General features: G+C 41.5%; 1 protein-coding gene across 8 annotated transcripts in view; it reads left to right on the plus strand.

Annotated features, from left to right (window-relative positions):
- Positions 1–19790, plus strand: part of Unc80 (unc-80 homolog, NALCN channel complex subunit) — a 181372-nt gene that overhangs the window by 128108 nt on the left and 33474 nt on the right. For all 8 annotated transcript variants that reach the window (XM_052749736.1, XM_052749735.1, XM_052749731.1 and 5 more), the window contains 12 exons: positions 658–752; positions 2020–2109; positions 3075–3176; positions 5537–5717; positions 7367–7635; positions 9397–9531; positions 9946–10084; positions 10776–10872; positions 14191–14361; positions 17781–17873; positions 18629–18664; positions 19012–19230. In XM_052749736.1, the coding sequence (XP_052605696.1) occupies positions 658–752; positions 2020–2109; positions 3075–3176; positions 5537–5717; positions 7367–7635; positions 9397–9531; positions 9946–10084; positions 10776–10872; positions 14191–14361; positions 17781–17873; positions 18629–18664; positions 19012–19230 (1627 nt within the window). The remainder of the gene's footprint in view (positions 1–657; positions 753–2019; positions 2110–3074; positions 3177–5536; positions 5718–7366; positions 7636–9396; positions 9532–9945; positions 10085–10775; positions 10873–14190; positions 14362–17780; positions 17874–18628; positions 18665–19011; positions 19231–19790) is intronic.

Here is a 19790-nt window from a genome sequence, read left to right on the forward strand (position 1 = left end):
CACAGCTTGTTTGCCCTTGAGATGAAGATTTTAACAATGCTTTGTCCTTGAGTGGAGGGTATTAAAATATAAGATAATATGTGTATTGAAATGAAGAGAACGGCTAAATTATGTGGAGGAGAGAACATAGGTTCCACAGCGGAGAAGCCGGCATTAAAATCAGCCCTGCCATTTATTAGCCATATAACCAGAATTAACTGTAGAAAAATAAAATCATTTCTCATGCCTCCTTTCCATGTGTGTGATATATAAATGCAATTCCTGACTCACAATTATGATGAATGCATTAGTTTCTGTATATAAAATGCTTCTTTTGAAAGGCCTGCTCTGTGATAATCATCCAACAGGTGATGGGTAATTACTCATTTGTATGCTGTGTAGAGTATTCAAAAGAGTAGTCAGCTTTTTATTCTATATCAAAAAAGTCATATTGTCACTCACATTCTTAAAAGCTTGGCTACATAGCTAGTTTGAAGTCAGCCTGGACTAGATAAGATCCTATTACCTGTTTCAAAAGCAAGCAAACTAACTTAAAGAGAACTTGATAGTAATGACAATGGAAATCAGCTCATTGATACTGTTTTAATTTTAATGTTTTGTGACTTAAATGCAAACTTACATGAAAGACTATGTTCATAGTTATTTTAATTTTGGTAGGTACCAAAACCCTGGTGGTTCATGGACAGAATGAATGTGACATTCCAACCCAGTTACCAGTCCATGAAGACACTCAGTTTGAAGCCCTGCTGAAGGTAGGAATGCTTTCTTGACAGAAATGATTTTTTTTTATGCATACCCATGGCCTCCTCAGTAAATATGCTCTAGAATTATAGTGAATGGCACTTTCTGTATTCATACTAACACATCCAATTCTTCACTCTCCAGAGCCCCCGCTACTGTTGCACACTTGTATAATTTCCACCACTTTTAACTGGCATTTTAGCTTTGCGTTAAAGCAGGCAGGATTGGGCAAATTCTGTCTCAAATGGCAGTGTTGCCTTGGGATGTTATTCCCAACTCCCCTGAAAGCTGTGAGTTCCGGTTTAGGAACATTTGCTTTTCCTGTTTTAGTTTTTTACCATGCCCTGGTTTTGCTCAGAGAAGTAAATTCTAGGCGTCAACTGATGTAACACCAAGAGCAATCTATACAATATGGAAACCACTGGTGATGCAGGAAAATACATACTTTAGAATAAATCAGACCAGCAATGAAAGAATTTTCTAATGGTTGTAACAATCCCCCCTCAAAAGAAGTGCAGTTGATTGCCACCCGTACCGGCAAGGCTTTTCATGTAAAGCAAGAAGGATGCTAGGACAGCAGCCCTCAGTCATCTGGAGTCTACATCTTTAGTAATCTTACCTCACTAGAGAAGATTGAAACCCAGTTCTGGACTCTAGTATAAGTAGAAACATGTAGGTGGGGCCATGCCTCCTCTTTCAGACTTCGTTGAGATCGCCGGTGAATGTCTAAGGTCCTCTGACACTGGCAAACTCTTAACACCACCCCGTTTGCATACTTAACATTGGATGGTGGACATCAAGATTCCAACCATGAGTCCCCTCCATGACGTCATTACAGCCAGGGCAATGTAAATCACAGGACCTCTCTAGTTAGTTTCTTTTCCATCAGTAGTATCATATTAGTTTCGTTACACACGTTACCTACATGAAAAGCACTGGATGTATTATAGTTTGGATTATTCTAGATATAAATATAATATAATATGTAATATAGTATAATATAAATACTAAATATACTTTCCCTAATCTTATGCCCACGAGGTGCCACTGTCCCTTCACAGTATGTCAGTCAGTCTGAATTAAAACTGTGCTACTCTGGACACTGTAAGAATGGATGATTTACATTACCAGCCTTTACTATATTACATTTAGATAAATGTATCACTATATGTTGTCATGTCCCTGTAAGAATTACCTTGTGTCCTTCTAGCATACCATCTATCTACCAGGCAATATAGTCTTGATAAACGTTTATAAAATTTGTTGCTATTGTTCTAGGAGTGTCTAGAGTTTTTCAACATCCCAGAATCCCAGTCAACACATTACTTCCTTATGGATAAACGATGGAACCTTATCCACTACAACAAGGTAAATCTGCCGTCATGATGTCCATGCTGACTTGTGTCGAAAGCTCCCCAAAACTTGCATAAGTGCAGCTTACTACTGGTAACGGGTCACTGATTCAGTTTATAAGCATGCACTCCTGGGTCTCTTGGGCTTTGGACCAATTGATTTACCTTTCTACCCCTTAGTGCCCATATCTGTAAAGTGAAAGTGATTATAGTATGTGTTCTGGGGTGGTTGTAATCATTAAAGGAGCTAGGCCAGCTTGAGCACTTAGCTACTCATCATAGTTGATATGGGTAAAAAATTCATATTTTTTATTGTATTGGCAGCTTTTCTAATTGCTGTGACCAAGTACTACATAGAAGGGAACTTGGGAGGAAGGTTTATTTTGGCTCACTGTTGAATACAATCCACTAAGGCCAGAAATACACGGTAAAACTAGAGGGGACCCGTCAGTCACATGGCATCTGCAGTCAGGAAGCCGAGCAAGAGTACCTGTGCTCAGCACACCCCCTCCTCTTCCTTCAGTCCAGGTCCTCAGTCCACGAGGTTAAGTTGACAATGAGGACTAGCCATCCCATGCAGACAGTCAATGGCAGCTGTGTGCCTGTTTGGAATTTCAGCTGTTTTGGCTTTCTTCCCCTTACTTTAAACATGACGATGCTGACTTGATCCAATGGACAAAATGACACTTCAGGTGGTCCCCAGCATCACTTAGGTTAACTCTCTAACAGAGTAATGTGTCCCCGACCTTACACCCAGTGCTGAGCATGGGTACCCAGACTGGGCAGAGGGAAGCTCTCCTGAGGAGGGGGTAGTGCCTTCTTAAAGGTTCTCTAGAAATGAGGAGTGTAAGGAGGCAAGAACAAAAACCATTAGAAAATAAATGAATGTTTTGTCTGCCTGACGTTCGAATAAAGAGGAAATGAAAACGAAACATAACTGGTGTTGAACTGGATTTTCTCTCTCTGTGTAACCCACCACAGACCTATGTTCGAGATATTTATCCCTTCCGGAGGTCCGTGTCTCCACAGCTGAACCTTGTACATATGCATCCGGAAAGGGGACAGGAGCTCATTCAGAAACAGGTGTTTAACCACGCCTTTTTATTCTGGGTTGTGTTGTTGGGAGGGTAACCTCACACACATCACCAACCTTGAGAGTCTGCAATTCTGTTATGATTCTCCCTTCAGTTAATGGCTGATAGACAACCTTGCTCAAAATAGATTGTCCTCTCAAACATGCAAGTTTTATAAGTTGTATCCTAGTGCATAAGGTATTCAGAGAAACTCACATGGGATACTATTATGAAACACATAATAGGAATATTCTAACTTATTAACTGGCTCGTTTCGAGGTATGGGTTTTCACTTGACATTGTTATAATGCAGTATTGAAAGAATACATAGGTGACACATGGTGGTGTATGACAGCAACCCCGGTACTGAAGAGGTGGAGGCAGACTGGGTGTTCAAGCTCACTCTCAGCTACATATGAACTTCACGGCCAGCACGAACTCCGTGAAACCCTTTCTCAAATAAAAGAAAAAAGTAGGGGCTGGGAAGTCGGACGGCTCAGTGGGTAAAGTGCCTGCTGTGCCCAAGTAAGGACATGAGTTCTGATCCCCGACACTCATCAAGAGCTAAGAGTGATGGCGTGTGTCTGTAACCCCAGTGCTGGAGATGGGGGGAGGAAGGTGGATCCATGGGGCTCTTTGGCCAGACAGCCTAACCGAGATAGTGAGCTCTGGGCGCAATGACAACTGCTGCCCCCCCCAAAAAAAAATAAATAAAAAAAAATAAGGTTGAGAGTGATAGAGGAAGATGCACAAAGTTGACCTCTGCCAAGCACCCCTGTACACACTCATGTACCACATGCACACAAAGTATACATGGTATAGTTTGGACACTATGAACACAGCGACTTCAGCCAGGTGAAAATAAGTAAAAGTATAGTGCCTCAAAGTAGCCTTGAACTAGAGCTGGAGCTCTAGATTCCATCCCTCCTGCGCTGCTGACTAGGACTCTGACCTTAGTGGCTTTTTGAAAACAGGAAAAGACACAGCCAAGCAGTCGTACTTATGTCCAATATTGGGAGAACAGAACAGCATTCACATACTCGACCACAAATCAGACTTTGATCTTAAAGAAAGTCAGAAATCTGCATGCAAAACATGACTTCATGCACAATTCCAAAACTGATCATTTTCTTAATGTGGTTTTAATGCTTATATATTTGTTAACTTCTATTTTTAAGTAAAATACATAAACAATAATTTGAAGATATTTGATCAGCTCGATTTTTCTGCACACATCAAGGATGCTCATTTTTACATTAAAATATCATTCATGAGACAAATGAGGGTTTGTTTTTTTTTGTTTTTTGTTTTTGTTTTTTTTTGGTTTTTCGAGACAGGGTTTCTCTGTGTAGCTTTGTGCCTTTCCTGGATCTCGCGCTGTAGACTAGGCTGGCCTCGAACTCACAGAGATCCGCCTGCCTCTGCCTCCCGAGTGCTGGGATTAAAGGCGTGCGCCACCACCGCCCGGCTTGTTTTTTTTTTTTAAGATTACTACCCTTAACTGCCTCCATTGCTTTTAAAAGAAAGAAGATGCTGAGTCCATTGACAATTGTAAGATGCTGGGCAAAACTGAAAGGTCTTCACCATGAACAGTGTCCAAGATCACCTCACCAAAATGACTATAGCCTTTAATTTTGACAGCCAAGATAGTCAAAAGCATGGTCAAAAATGCTACTTCACAGGCGTGTGTTTGTGATTATTATGTTTAAAATCACACTTCAAAGAGTGCTGTAATCAGGGCGTTATGCTCTCTACGCCAAGCTGGAATCCTGAGATGTCTATGTTCCCCCGGGAGATAAAGACATGGAGGCTTATGGTCTGGCTTGGAAGTTTCTGCAACAGCTGTTCACTGCTCAGGAACTTCCTAGTCCTATTCCTTTGCCCAGTGATTATCAAAAGAAGAGACCATGAGCTGCAGAGACATGTCTTCCAAACGCTGGAACAAATGGGTATCTGGGGCTGTCAGTTTTGTATTAATTATTTCTAGATTCCGTTTTCTTAAAAAGACAAACCCAGAACTTCCAGGTTAAGGCATCTGTGGAGAAGCAGTAGCAATTGTCACTGACTGCCAGCTCCTGTTAGAGAAAGGCTCCTGTGTTAGAACATGCACACAAATAGGGCTCTGTGTAGTTCTGGACTCCCTTGACAATCCCTGATTTGTGCTCCTCTAGGCCACAGCATCCCTAAGCTCAGACAGCTTCAGGGACTGAGAGTCCATTAAACACTGTTTATTCTTTCTATGTGGTTAAGACACTCCTTCCTCTTCCCAGTCTTCCCCCTTACATCCTATCAGCCAGGTTTGTTACTGAAGATCTTCAGTGTCTTCACGCTGCTACTTTCAACTTCCTAACTCTGTTCTGCTCCTGCTAGGTGTTCACCAGGAAGCTGGAGGAAGTAGGGCGGGTGTTGTTTCTCATCTCCCTCACCCAGAAGATTCCCACAGCCCACAAGCAGTCACATGTCTCCATGCTGCAAGAGGACCTTCTTCGTCTGCCCTCCTTCCCTCGGAGTGCAATCGATGCCGAGTTTTCTCTCTTCAGTGACCCTCAAGGTACTACAGGAAGAAAGCTATTTCTCTTGATCTTTTTTTCATACCTTTGTTTTGATCTGACCACTGGATGCCAGTGATTCTCAAAGCTTGGGTATACATCTGAGTTAGCTGGAGGTTATGTTGAAATTCAAAATGCAGATGCCCATCCTCCACCTGCCAGTTTCAGGGTGGATTCCAAACTTAACATGTCTAGCACATTCCCAGAGGATGCTGGGGATGCTGATGCTGCCTTTCCAAGCACTGGCTTTGGAGACCAGTGCTGGAGGCTGATGGCAGCAGGTGAAGGAAGCAGGGAGATGATGTTTGAAAGGGACTCCCTCCCAGATGCTGGATTAGGCATAAACCTCACCCTCAACACCTGTTTTCACAGAGAGATCTTCTATTAAGCAGAAAAGAAATGTTAAAGTGGCTGTTTTCTAATTCTGGCAGAAAAGCAGCAGCACGTGACCTTACAGGTGTAATTTTTAAGAATGAAAAAAGAGAAAGAGGGAAGGTCTGTGTTAGAATGGGCTAAGATGCTTACAGTGTTAGGGGAAATAGAGGAAGAGGGAAAAAGAGACAGGAGCAAGGGTGGGGCAGGGATATTTGTCCCAGGGGAATGAAGGACTGCCTCTGGATAGAGAGGAGACATAGGAAAATGTAGGTTTATAAAAGGGAAATAGGAAATCCCATGATAGGATGAGGTGTTTAATTTTAATTGCACATGTTGACTAGATGAACCAAAGGGAGCTTCAATACTTGAATACTTGATATCTGGACGTTGGCAGTCAGCCTCAGGAGGAGAAAGTGGTCAAATAAGGGATGAGACCTTGGGGGCTAGCTTTAGGAATGTAGTCTAATGGTTTTTAGCAATGCAGAGAGAATAGGCGGTGGGGAGGAGAAAGGGCAAAGCCTACCCAAGCCACATGCTCCAGTAGGCTAGTGTCCCTTCAGTGTTTCTTCAGGGGAGTCCCTTGAGTAAGCAAATCCCAGGGTGCATAAGAAGATCCAAAGGGGGCCCAGCAAATCCTGAGTGAAACAGATCGGAACAGTAGTTGCCTCTGGGTGGGGAAGGAGTGAGTGCAGTTCTGGCAAAGCCTGAGGGAGCTGTAGGAAAGGATAAAAATTAGCTGCAGAGTCCTTGGGTTTTGTTCACCTGAGTCACTGAACACGCCATTTAAGTTCTGTGCATTTGAGTGTGACTTATGCCTGAAGTGAGGCCGAGTCAGAGAAGAAGCAAGAGACCCAACTGAGAACCTCACTTTGTTACTTACCATCCTTGATTTAGGACAAGCCACTTAAATTGCCATCCCTGTGCTTCAGGCTCCCTGACAGAAAGGGTTCTGGTCTAAACAGTGATAAGAAGGCCAGGCACTGATTCCCAACACTGTTGTCTAGCTAGAATACCTCTTTCTGAGATGCAGTTTATTTAACAACACAATACTGCAAATACCTGTCTTGGCTTGCCCCGGTTAACTCAAAGAGGTGTTAGTGCAGATCCTTAGATGGAGGGAGTGTTGTGCCCATGCAGGCAGTACTGTGCTGGAAAATCATTCAGCTGTAGAATTTTCTGGAGTTGGAACAAATAAATGTAAAACAGACATTTGGTCGCCTGCTCATGCTGACTGGTATGGGACTTACTCTGTCTCTGCTGTTTCATGTTCGCACAGCTGGGAAGGAACTGTTTGGCCTTGACACCCTTCAGAAAAGCTTGTGGATCCAGCTCCTGGAGGAAATGTTCCTGGGCATGCCGAGCGAGTTTCCCTGGGGAGACGAAATCATGCTTTTTCTCAATGTGTTTAATGGGGCTCTGATTCTCCACCCGGAAGACAGTGCTCTGCTCAGGCAGTACGCTGCCACTGTCATCAACACAGCTGTACACTTCAATCACCTCTTCTCTCTCAGTGGCTACCAGTGGATTCTCCCCACCATGCTACAGGTGCCCCGAATCTCCTCTCCTAGCTACACAAGTAACCCAGCCCTGCTCAGACCTAGTAGTCCAAAAAGATCTGTAAAGAGACCTTTCCATGACAAAGTTAACTTCTTTGTTACAGCAGAAGGCACCCACTGAAATCCCTCGCATAAAATTTCAAGTGTTCACACTATTCTGTGCCATCCTGAGATACTGCCCCAGAGCCAGGAGCTGGGATAGTCTTCCCGAGTTCTTTGGCATGGTAACTCCCAAAATATGGCATCTGGAATAACAGCCTCAGTATTGCCCAACAACTCAGTAGAAATTCACTCTCCTACAAACCCATCTCAGACCTGCTGAATAAGGAGTTCTGTTGTGAGGGCCCAACAGTGTGTGTCTTTAGCAAGCCATGAGGCAGTGCAGATCCTGTAGACAGCGAGAGGACCTCTGTGCTGCCCTCGAGCCAGCTGGACAGCAGATGACCATCTGCTGTGACCTCAGTTTGAACAGGGATTTCTCGTGCCGTAAATTTGGGTCCAAGGGATTGGAGTGGTTGACTTGAGCAAGGTTTTCTGTCTCACATCTCCAGTGTGCATCTGGCTGCACTTAGGAGTAGAGTACTGAAGATAATTCAGTCAGGATCTGGGGCTAATCCTAGCTGCCTGTTTGGAGGAAGATTTTAATGAACATTATGAAAAGAGCATATGTGTGTACAAAGCACAATCCATTTCATCCCAATGATGGCAAGAAGTTTGCTTTTACCACAAGACTCTCTGACTCACTTTTAAGTAATAGCAATTTTTTCCTTTTATCAGTTACCAAAAGTAATTATACTCATTATAAAATTGAGACAACAAAGTTTGAACTGAACATGGAGATTACCTGCATCTCTTCTCCCCAGAAAACTTTTATATTCCCTGAAAAATAAACATGCTGGCATAAAAATAAAACTTCATCATACCATATTCAAATGTGTAGCCCCTTTTCAAGTAATAAAGACCATCGTGTGAATTTCACATAGCTATTGAGCTTTAGAGCATCATTTGACACAACTATGCTTCCCTTGTTTTGAGATTGCATCTTACCCTGGACAGAATGGCTGAAGATCTGAAACAAATGAATGACATCCCAAAATGAATGATGACATTGCTGGTGTGGATGTGGGCAAAAGGTGACACTTGCTGCTCTTAAAAGCACAAACTGGTGTCACCACTATGGAAATCAGTGTAAAGATCCCTAAAAGAACTACATAGAGATCAACCACACAACCCAGCTGTATTACTCTTGGGTATATTCCCAAAGGATGCTATATCCTACTATAGAGATACCTGCTTGCCCACATTCTCTGATGCTCTATTCACAATAGCCAGGAAAAGGAAACAGCCTAGGTTTCCGTCAACTGATGAGTAAGTAATAATAAAAATGTGGTATATTTACACAATGCATGTACCACAATCCACTTAACAGGATACCACTTATGATTAACTTATTTCAACGTTTCCACTATCACAAACAATCTGCAGCAGGTAATTTTAGGTAAACACCATGTTGATTTCTTCCACCGAAATAAATGCCCAGTCATTAGCTTCCTAGGGGGAAATGCATGTATGGTTTTATGTCGATCACCAAATCATCTCAAGAGCGCTGATGCTCTATTACAACCCACCCTACCAGTTTATACAATTATCCCCTTCCTTTGTTTCCTATGACTATGGGAAGTTTTAGGGGGAAACACCACTTTGGCATGCTGTGGAAGCACTTTCTAAGTAAGGTGGAATTTCTCTGTAGGTATACTCTGACTATGAAAGCAATCCCCAGCTGCGTCGAGCCATCGAATTTGCCTGCCACCAGTTCTACATTCTGCACCGGAAGCCCTTTGTGCTCCAGCTGTTTGCTAGTGTGGCCCCCCTCCTGGAGTTCCCGGTGAGTAAGATCTGAGAGAGTCAGTAAAGAGCAACCAAAGGAAACGTTTAAAGGTAACAGCCGAGGAGGAGGGCATCACTTGTGTTTGGGCAAAATGCAGAGGCAGGCAGAGATGCTGCAAAGCTCCAGAGTGGACAGGAAGGAAGCTTAAGATGTGCTTGACTTACCACTGACATTTAGTAGATCCCTGAAATCCTCCAGAATGTCAGAGACGGAATTATATAAGTTGAATTGCACATAGCTATTGTGATGTGTATTTGGATTTATAAATTTTTATATAAGTTGAATTGCACATAGCTATTGTGATGTGTATTTGGATTTATAAATTTTGAGGTTAGTTGTGTTAGTGCTCGGGTGGCAATCAATAAACTGAAAGTGTTCTTGTTGTTGTTTGTTTTGTTTTGTTTTGTGTAGGATGCTGCCAATACTGGGTCCAGCAAAGGTGTGTCAGCCCAGTGTCTTTTTGACTTGCTACAGTCCCTGGAGGGAGAAACCACTGATATTTTGGACATCCTAGAGCTGGTTAAAGCTGAGAAGCCCCTTAAGTCACTAGGTAAATGCAAAACTGCCCCCAATTGTTCAAAGAGATGTATGTATGTGTATATATATAAAACCAACTATACATAACTAAAGTTATTACATATGTAACAAAATCAAAAACAAAAATAAATGGAACAATATTATACATTAAGTAAGTACATTTTATTTTATTTTCTTGTCGTAAATTTCTTGTGAATCTACAGAATAAGGAATCCTCTGCTGTGAAAATCATACTAAAGTGTTTCTCAGTAGGCCCATACTCTAACAGTTTAATTTCAGTAATTCTAAGCAAATAGTCTTCTAGGATGATCTTTTGTTGTTATGTAATGAACAGATTAGATATAATTCAAAGATAAAACTTTCTGTTCTACCTCAAACAATTAGAATGCCTTAGTATCTTCTATTATGTAAGATTGTTAAAACTTCCCTTCTTTTTTTTATTAAAATTTTCCACTTATTTTGCATACCAACCACAATTTCCCCTCCCTCCTCTCTTCCCATTCCCTTCCCCCCACCTCCCATCTACCCAACCCCATTATCCAGAGGTTTGAATGTAGGAAGCAGAATTATTTTGTTTTTTTCAGATGAAAAAACAAGGCATAGTTTGCAGAATTCAGGAATAAAATCTAAGAGATAAGAGAACTTTGGTAGCAATGCATTCTGTTTCTCCTGGAGCCACCCATGCTGATTGTACATCTTTGCAGATTTCTGCTATGGAAACGAAGACCTGACATTCTCCATCAGTGAAGCCATTAAGCTCTGTGTTACTGTGGTGGCTTATGCTCCTGAGTCATTCAGAAGGTAATTGCAGCCCTCTTTTCTGTCCCTTGTGATAAATAGGTATAGCCAAGAAATAGAACTGAATAAGAAAGGTAATGTTTGGCATATCTTTCTGTAACATTCTGGTGAGTAAGCCTCTAAAAACCAAATTTAGAAGATTTTTTTTCATGGCAGAAGTCCTGAAAAATATTGTAAATCATCTTGAATTTGAAATTCCCTAATTTGGAATTCTGTGCAGAGGCTAAGATATTTACTCCTGTTAAAAAAAAAATATTTTCCACTTATGTAATACAAGATGTTAGCAAACAAAAGTTTGGAACAGGCATGTAAACCATCTGTGAAAACCCCCTCCAAGGACTAATGAGAACACAGAGGGCAAGGATATAAATCTCATGTTTTATTTTACCAGGAACAGGGAAGCCAAAGGACTTAGGTGGGAAATGAGTCACCCCAGTGCCAGGAAGTTGGCTCTGGTCTGATACCTAAGTTTCATCTCCTTTTAACAACCCTACTGTGTTGGCGCACCCTCCAGGAAGAGAGGAGCCAGCCTTGCTTTGCTCCCTATGTCTTTGTGCATTTGCTCTTTAGATGGGCTTCTGCTCTCCCCTAGAACAAAATAAAGGGCCCAGAGGTGGCCAGGATTTCTCCTAACTCAACTCCTCTCGAAAGAAACATCAGAAATGAGCAAAAATGTAATCAGTAGCCTAGGTTTTTGTCATCTTTAATGACATTAAGCCAAAAGTCAGACAGGCGTGTGACCGTGGCCTGTAAGAGAAGAAAATCTGCCATCTATAGAGTGATAGACTCCCACTTCTTGGTTCCTCCTGCAATATCCCAGCTGTAGGAAGCACTCCAGAATGAATACAAACTTCATATTTTGTATCTGAATGCAGAAATGCATTCTGTTCCATTTTGTATCCTAAGTGTACACATTGTTAGTGAGATGCCTCGGATTCTCACTGACATTAAGACATTGTCACAATGAAATAAATAATGTTCCCCCAGTGTGGAACTGCCAGCAACACAGAGAACCACCAAATTTGACTAAAAAAATCCTTCCCCTTAACCAAGTTCTCAGCGAGACATGAAATTCTCTTTCAAAATACAATTCAATCACATTGAAACCAGGAGGAATTTGAGCTTGCAATCAAAACTCCTTATCATGTGAGTTAAAGACCAAAGTCAGCTATTTTGCAGTCATATTTAGTTTAATTTTTTTTTTTGATGATCCTCTTTATTTTTTTATTCTGCTCAAGTTAAACCAGAGGACATCTTGATGCCTGAGGAGAGTGGAAGTTTCTTAAGTAGCTGTTTCCTGGCATGTTGTTACAGGACTTCCATATTTGTAACATCAAGTCCTTGTGGTGCTTAAATTATTCCCTTTAAAAGTATATTTTACTTAAGGATAACACTCATGTAAACAGTTTTTTAAAATCATATTTCTATAATTGAGTGCCTGCTCATAAAGTTAGCTGTATAGTTATAATTACCACTCAGATACAAGAATCAGTTGGAGCACTACCTACCTTCCTTCCCACAGGGAAAGTCAGCTTCATTTCCTAACCGCGTTTCAGTGAGACGGTCTAATGAGACCCTCTAACGTCTCACTTCTGTTCATTTGTATTCTTTCAAGAGATTCTTCCACACCACAGCATGTGACTGTAGCTTTTATCATTCATCTACAATATTCCATTGTGTGACTGTGCTCTATCAATTTCTTCTCTTGCTGACATACGAGTTGTGCTGTATTCAGTTTAAAGCTGTGGCAAATTATGCCCCAACAAATATTTGTGGTTTCATGCACACATCGTATCAGAATTTGTGTCTGTGAAAATACTTTGCTAGATCATATAGTACATGCATGTTTTGCTTTGGTAGATATCACCAACAGGGTTCCTGAACTGGCTGTGTCCATTTTCATTTCCACCAGCAATGTCTGTTACTTATAGACTAGCAAATGCCTATCATTATGTTAATATGTCTCTCATTCTTTCTAACACAAGAAATGGTATCAGTTCTTCATAAAGTTAGTTTTTATCTGTGTGTGTGTGTGTGTGTGTGTGTGTGTGTGAGAGAGAGAGAGAGAGAGAGAGACAGAGAGACAGAGAGACAGAGAGACAGAGAGACAGAGAGACAGAGACAGAGAGAGTCTATGCATCTTCATGTGCCTGTAGATGCACATGTATATGGGTGTTTACATACATGTGGAGGGCAAAGGACAATCATCTTTGGTGCTGTATGATGTCAGTATGACTTAAACAGATTTCTTCTTCTACAGAATTATGGTCCTTATAAAAGCTACCCAGAAGCTTCAGCTTCTACCTGACTCCTGTAATAATTTTTAAAACTCATCCCACCTTTCTAGGACAGTCAGCCTACCACGAAATCCTTTGTTTTTTTTTTTCAGGAAATATCCTCTCTTGCCTCTTTTTTAAGGCTATCACAGAGGTATGAGAACCTAAAAATGTGTCATAGCTTTAACTCCATACCCATCAAATTCTGAAAATTGTCATACCCTTACTGTAGAGCACTGATCCTGTGCAGTTAGTCCATCAGAAAGCCATACTCGGTGCTGAAAAAGATATGACAGAATGTCTTGGTGTTTTGAGGGAGGGAATGGATTATGCAATTGTTCCAGACTTTCCAGAATATCAACCATGGAACAATGTCTTAATGTCTCTTAGAACACTCAGCTTAAGAACTTAAACTCAGTTGAGTGAATCTTGCATATTTATGTTGGAGTTGTATGCCAACAATGTTTCATGATAACTACTGAATACCCATCTCCTCTTTACATTGAGGTTTCTGACCACTCTTTACACCAACTGCGCACCCTCTCCAATGAGTTGTGTCTACTCACTCTAGTAAGGACATATTGTCAGACCCCATGACAATAACAGCATCTACCAACTCTTGCTATAAAATGGCTTGAGCTTCTGAAGGCAGCTTCTTAGAAAAGGATCTAATGTTGTCTCAAAATTACTTCAGCTGAAAAGTCACCCCCAGGACATTCCTAAACAAAGGCTTTGCTGGGGAATGAAGACTTTTACTCTGGATGGTCTATGGTTCCCAACAGTAGTCTGCTCTTCTTTTGTCCATTTGCACAAAAGGCTAATTCTTCTTACTTATCTCATATGCTTCGTTAAGACAGGCTTTCTCACCTGTTACCAAGTGCTTAATTAATTAAAGATAGTCAACACATCCAGCAGCCTTCCTTGCTTTGGATTGGTGTAGCACAGGAAGGGGTATAGAATTCAGCATCTCTAGTGGCTTTCCCATGCTCCCCAATGTCACATGGCCCAATCAGATGTGACTTGGTTTTCTTTCTGTTGCTCACAGCCTTCAGATGCTCATGGTCTTGGAGGCGTTGGTTCCATGTTACCTACAGAAGATGAAGAGGCAGACTTCACAGGTAGAGACCGTGCCAGCTGCCCGAGAGGAGATTGCTGCCACAGCTGCTCTGGCCACATCCCTACAAGCCCTTTTATACAGTGTGGAGGTCCTCACCAGGTAATCTCAGAGGCAGATATCCATAGCCTAAAACCAAACATGTCCATTGAAAAGATGAGAAAACTGGTTGGCTAGATATCTCTAAGACCTGATCTTTGTTTACAGATTACAGATAACTGCATTTTAGAGATAGCAACTCAGCCCCTTACAACTTATTACTATAAATACTCCCTAAGTTATCTAGATAATAAGTGCCAAGTACTCTGAGTAGTGGCAGTAGCAATAATGATGACTTTCCTACCCCCTACATCACATCCTAAGATGCGCTCCACGATTTAATTAGCTGTTCGATTAATTTTTTAGTTTTTACATTTCAGAAAGAGAGAGGTGGGGAAAAGAGAGGGAATGAAAATGAATGCACACACAATTCAGAGGACAAGTCATGAAGACTGGTTCTCTCCTTCTACCATGTGGGTCCCAGGGAATGAGCTCAATTTGTCAGGCTTGGGACCAAGCACCTTTACCTACTGAGCCATTTGCTCACCATATCCAGTTACTTTGAGATGTGTGTTTGCAAATGCAACCAAGCATTCTTTCATTATTTTACTATTCATAAAGAGTTGGATTTTTTTTGTTGTTGTTGTTTTCAAGACAGGGTTTCTCTGTGTAGCTTTGCTCCTTTTCCTGGAACTCGCTTTGTAGACCAGGCTGGCCTTGAACTCATAGATTTTTTAACTATAATTTTAGAAACTACAAAACAAATACAAACTTCAGAATGTTACTCTATCCAGAAGGAACAGGTTTGTCATGGAATGGGATCAAATAATTCCAGGAGAAAAAAAAATGAGAGATCTTGGGAAGGAAGTCACATGGGCACCAGAGGTTAGCCCTAAACAAAGCTCAAGAAGCTATCCTGTCACAAGATTCTTGGGTGCAGAAGTGAAAGGAAATAAGCTGTCATATAGCAGGAAGAGTTTGATGGGGACTGTAGGTGGGCAAAGGATGGCCTGAGAGCAGGGAAGGCAAGTGTGGGGTGCAAGTCATGTGGTTGGTTTTCTTGTCCATTCCCTCTATATTATCTAGAGATGTCCTTCCTTGAGGAGCTGATGGGGACCATCCTGTGTTTGTGTCTTTGCCCCTTTACTCCATTCTGCTGTTCTGTGTATCCTCATGCCAGCCTAAAATCCTGTTTAGGATTTCACTCCTGTCCCTACCCAGGAATCAGTTCTCTCCCTCCATCACGTAGGTCTGTCTCCGTGGATCAAACTCAGCTTGTCAGTCTTGGAAGCGAGAATCGTTACCCACTGAGTCATCTTGCTGACCCTATTTAATTATTTTGAGGTGTAATGTGTGAGTGAGAGTGAGTTTGATGGTTATTTATGAATAGTGATATATGGTTAGTTTCCAATGATGAGTCACCCTGCCAACCAAGGCAAGCAGAATAGAGCCCCAAAGGCATGGGTCAATCATCACCCTGAAATGCACATCTGCACCCAAAATGAGTAAGCAGAAAAAGGGGGAATAGAGAGCCAGAACAAATTGGATAAACTGGCTGTTCCAGTGAGTGGTCCAAAGCTTTGCTAATGCTTTCAGGAAAGCCTTGGGAGAAGATACTTCCAAAGAGAAGGATTCCTTCTACACCTGTCTCCTAAGACTCCCTCCAATAGAGGAGAGAACAACAGCCAATCTTTCCCAAATGCCACTGCAGTCACTTCTCACATTTTATAATGGCAGCTCTTTCCTCCTTTCTGTTACCTTTTATAATAACAAATTAATTACACACATCCAGAATTCAAAATTTACTTGCCCAAAATTCCGTGAAGAGTTATGGATAAAGTTTTGGGCATTGAAAACCCTGTAGCTGCGTCGATGAGGTTCTCATCATGAAAACTTGGTGACCTAAACTGGATCCTTGGAATTGAGTCCACAGAGTTGTCCTCTATCTCCACCCCCACAGGAATAAAGCAAATATTAAAATAAAATAAAATCTTGTGGCTTTAAACACTCCACTGCATTCACTATCCCTTTTGTAGAGAAGGGAGCCTTGTTGGTTAGTAGTAACTACAACATGATTGATCTTATTGGGTTTTTTTATTAATGAAATTTGCTTTTAGGCTATTGACACCGTATGTAGTGTATCCAGCCTACTCTCACCCCAACATCCCTACTATGCCCTGCTATCCCCCACAAAACCTCTCTCATGCTCTTGCCCATTTGGGTTGTTTGCTATTTTGTTTTTAAATAAGAGTCCCCTTTCATATCCATACTGCTAATTTTATTATCTCATGAAAAGAGATATTTAACAGTTAGATGGGTATCACATAAGTATATTATACATACATTAGGTTTCTATTTTATAACTCTGTCAGAAAGTTAGAGAATAAAAACAAATCCGATTTTAGTGTATCACTTCATTCTATGGAACAGAGTCCAGGATGGATCAGCTGTTCTCAGGGGCTCAAAGAAAGAAAATGAAGGCATTGGTCAGCCCAAACGCTCATCTCAAGGCTCAGGGGAGAACCCACTCCCAAGCTCATTCAGTTTTTTTGCAGAACTAGGTTTCCTGTGGCTTTGGTCTGAGCAGTTTCTTTGCTGGCTCTCCACCAGGAGCCACTCTGCATTTAGAGGGCATCTCATTCTTTTCACATGGTCCCCTTAACCACCCCAAGCTAGCAATAAGGCATTGAATCCTCATGCTTCAAATATCTGTCCCCACAAAGAGAAAAAAAAGACGATTTTTAAACATATCATTGGAGTAAAACTAGGCACAAAGGCCTTGAGGCCATCTTTAAGTTCTGCCTACCACAGCAAGACATGGAAAGAGATGACCTTCTGTCATTCCTGAAAATTACCAGACTCAGCATTCAGAATAATAGCAGGCCATAAAGATTTCATCAAGGTAAATGCTCCAAAAACCTACATCATCCTTTCTGTGTCTCAGATGCCAATACATAAGCAAAATTTTATCTAATACTAAAGAAGACCCAACAGACATTAAGTGAAATCATTTGACTCTCATTAAACATCTGACTTAAAACAGAAATTTACTCACTTCCTAGGGAAACTAAGCTTAGGTATAATTTTCACTAAAAGAGTTACTACATTATGTGATGATTTCTCAGAACCAGAGGAATTCTGGTGCAGATTTATGTGCACTCTTGCCTCTGTTATCTAGAATGCTGGATTGCCTGCCACCCGAGGGACTGTTGAATGGTCTCTTTACTATCAATTGGCACTTACAATCTGAGCATTTGAAGAGTCATAGTTTACTTCTGAGAATCAGGAAACAGTACATAAACCTCGTGTGTATAGAATACGGAAGTCAACCTTGTCTTTAAAGGGCCTCTCGGGACAAAGCTGGACAGCTTATCCTGTTAAGATTTGAAAACTTACTTAGGTGGGGGCTTCAACAGCTTGAGAGTTTCATAAACGTTTCTACTTCTGTTGCTTTGTTCTGGAAACCACTATTATTGTTGCAGGCCCATGACAGCCCCACAGATGAGCAGGAGCGATCAAGGTCACAAAGGCACAACCACAGCCAATCATACCATGTCATCTGGAGTGAACACCAGGTAACTCGCTGTGCCCTGTGTTTCTGTGGCCTCCTAGTTGCATTCCAGTGGCTGGAAATAAAAGGAATCCTGAAAATAAAACAAAACAAGCAAAAGAAACCACCATAGTAAGTGTGGAGATCTGAGAGGAAAGCTTTCCAAGATAAGAGGGTGAGAGGTTAAAGGTATAAGAAAATACTAAAGTTACTTTGAAAATTACCAAGGAGAAACTCAGTCAGCCTTCATGAGGCATCACTCGTGTTGGTCTGTTGAACTCCAAACTGGCCAGAAGATTCACTACATCTTAGGGTAGAGAGGCCCTGTCCTTCCCATACTCTGTAGCTCCACTGTCTTTCTAGGTTGTCTCAGACTCAACCAGTCATAAAGCAAGCATTTCCAAAACAATAGAAAATATTTGCACACCCCTCCCTTGCCATCTGAAACAAAAGTAGTATTTAATAATAAGGGTCAGATTTCAAAGTTTTAAAAAAAATTTCCCTCCTTTGGCTATATTCCATGAGTTTATATGGATCCTTAAATTTTTCTTTATACATTTCATATGACAAGGAAACAATGTAATTTATAGGAGCTGTAATTGCAGCCTCTCTGATGGCCAAAGGGAAGAAGAGGGGAGCTTTCAGGGGTAATACGGGTATTTGCATATATAGAAGTGTGTGCCTCCAAGGGTTTTGTCCATGAAAAGACTCTAGGGATCCTTGGCCTAAGAATTCCCTTCTTGCTCCAAAGCTTATTCATATTGTCCTTCTGATTCTCAGGTACCAGGAGCAAGGAGCCAAGCTGCACTTTATCAGGTACCGAAAGACTCACTCTGATTTCATACCCCTCCTGATACACTGAGGTGACTGATGCCTTTAGATCTGGGCTCTGGTTCCATTTAACACATCCGGTGGATGCATGACAAACTGTTGTCATGTAAATCCTCAGGAAATGGCTCAGGGAAAGCCACTGTGGTGTGGCACTGCCAGGTCTCCTGGGAAGATAAATTTTCTTCAGCCACCAAAGGAGCTTCTGTGGGGCTCTGCCTTCTAAGTCCTCAGCTCAGTAGGGATCATATTCCTCTGAAGTAGGACACCCTGCCCTCAGAGTAACCAGGTGCCCAAGTTTTCAGAACCCTCGTTAATCCTTCACAACTCCCCAGGGAAAACCTTCACTTATTGGAGGAAGGACAAGGCCTTCCCAGAGAAGAGCTAGATGAACGGATTGCTCGAGAAGAATTCAGAAGGCCCCGGGAATCCCTGCTGAATATTTGCACAGAATTCTATAAGCATTGTGGGCCAAGGCTGAAGATCTTGCAAAATCTGGCTGGGGAACCCCGGGTCACTGCCCTGGAGCTGCTGGATGTGAAGTCCCACATGAGGTAACTCTCTCTGCTTTGGAGTTTGCTAAGAGCTTAAGCCATGTGTCTGTGTATGAGTGTCAAGCTGGACTGTAAGGGTAAATGGTAAATGAATGAGATACTTAAAATAATTTGTTTCCTGTGACTTGGGTATATACCATTTAGATCCTTCTGATAAAGTGAACATTTTGCCTGTTAAAGGGATCTTGGTTAGAAAGGGGGAAATGATTTTATAATGGTAATTTAGTCCAAAATGTTCTGTTCCCAGATTTTTACATATAATCTGAGAGGACCTAGTAGCTGTATTTCTAACAGTTTGTAAAGAATCATAAGAATTCCTTCAAAGAAAAATTTGGAAAAATTCAAAAAAAGACTTGGAATGTTTCATGTATCTATAAAATTAAACTGAGAGTTCTCTCCTAGCCGTCCCGAAACAGCATTGTGATTTTGGCAAAACAGACCAATGTCCTGATTAGTAACTTCTGTTTCAATTTCTTAAAATGATCTTTTGAAAGGAGTTTAGTGAGTGCCAGGTGAAAGCACCAAGGGCAGGAGGATGAGGCGGGTGCAGACCCTTTCTC

This window comes from Peromyscus californicus, unplaced genomic scaffold (genome assembly GCF_007827085.1).
Source record: "Peromyscus californicus insignis strain IS unplaced genomic scaffold, ASM782708v3 Scaffold_21__1_contigs__length_65335640, whole genome shotgun sequence".
Classification (NCBI taxonomy): domain Eukaryota; kingdom Metazoa; phylum Chordata; class Mammalia; order Rodentia; family Cricetidae; genus Peromyscus; species Peromyscus californicus.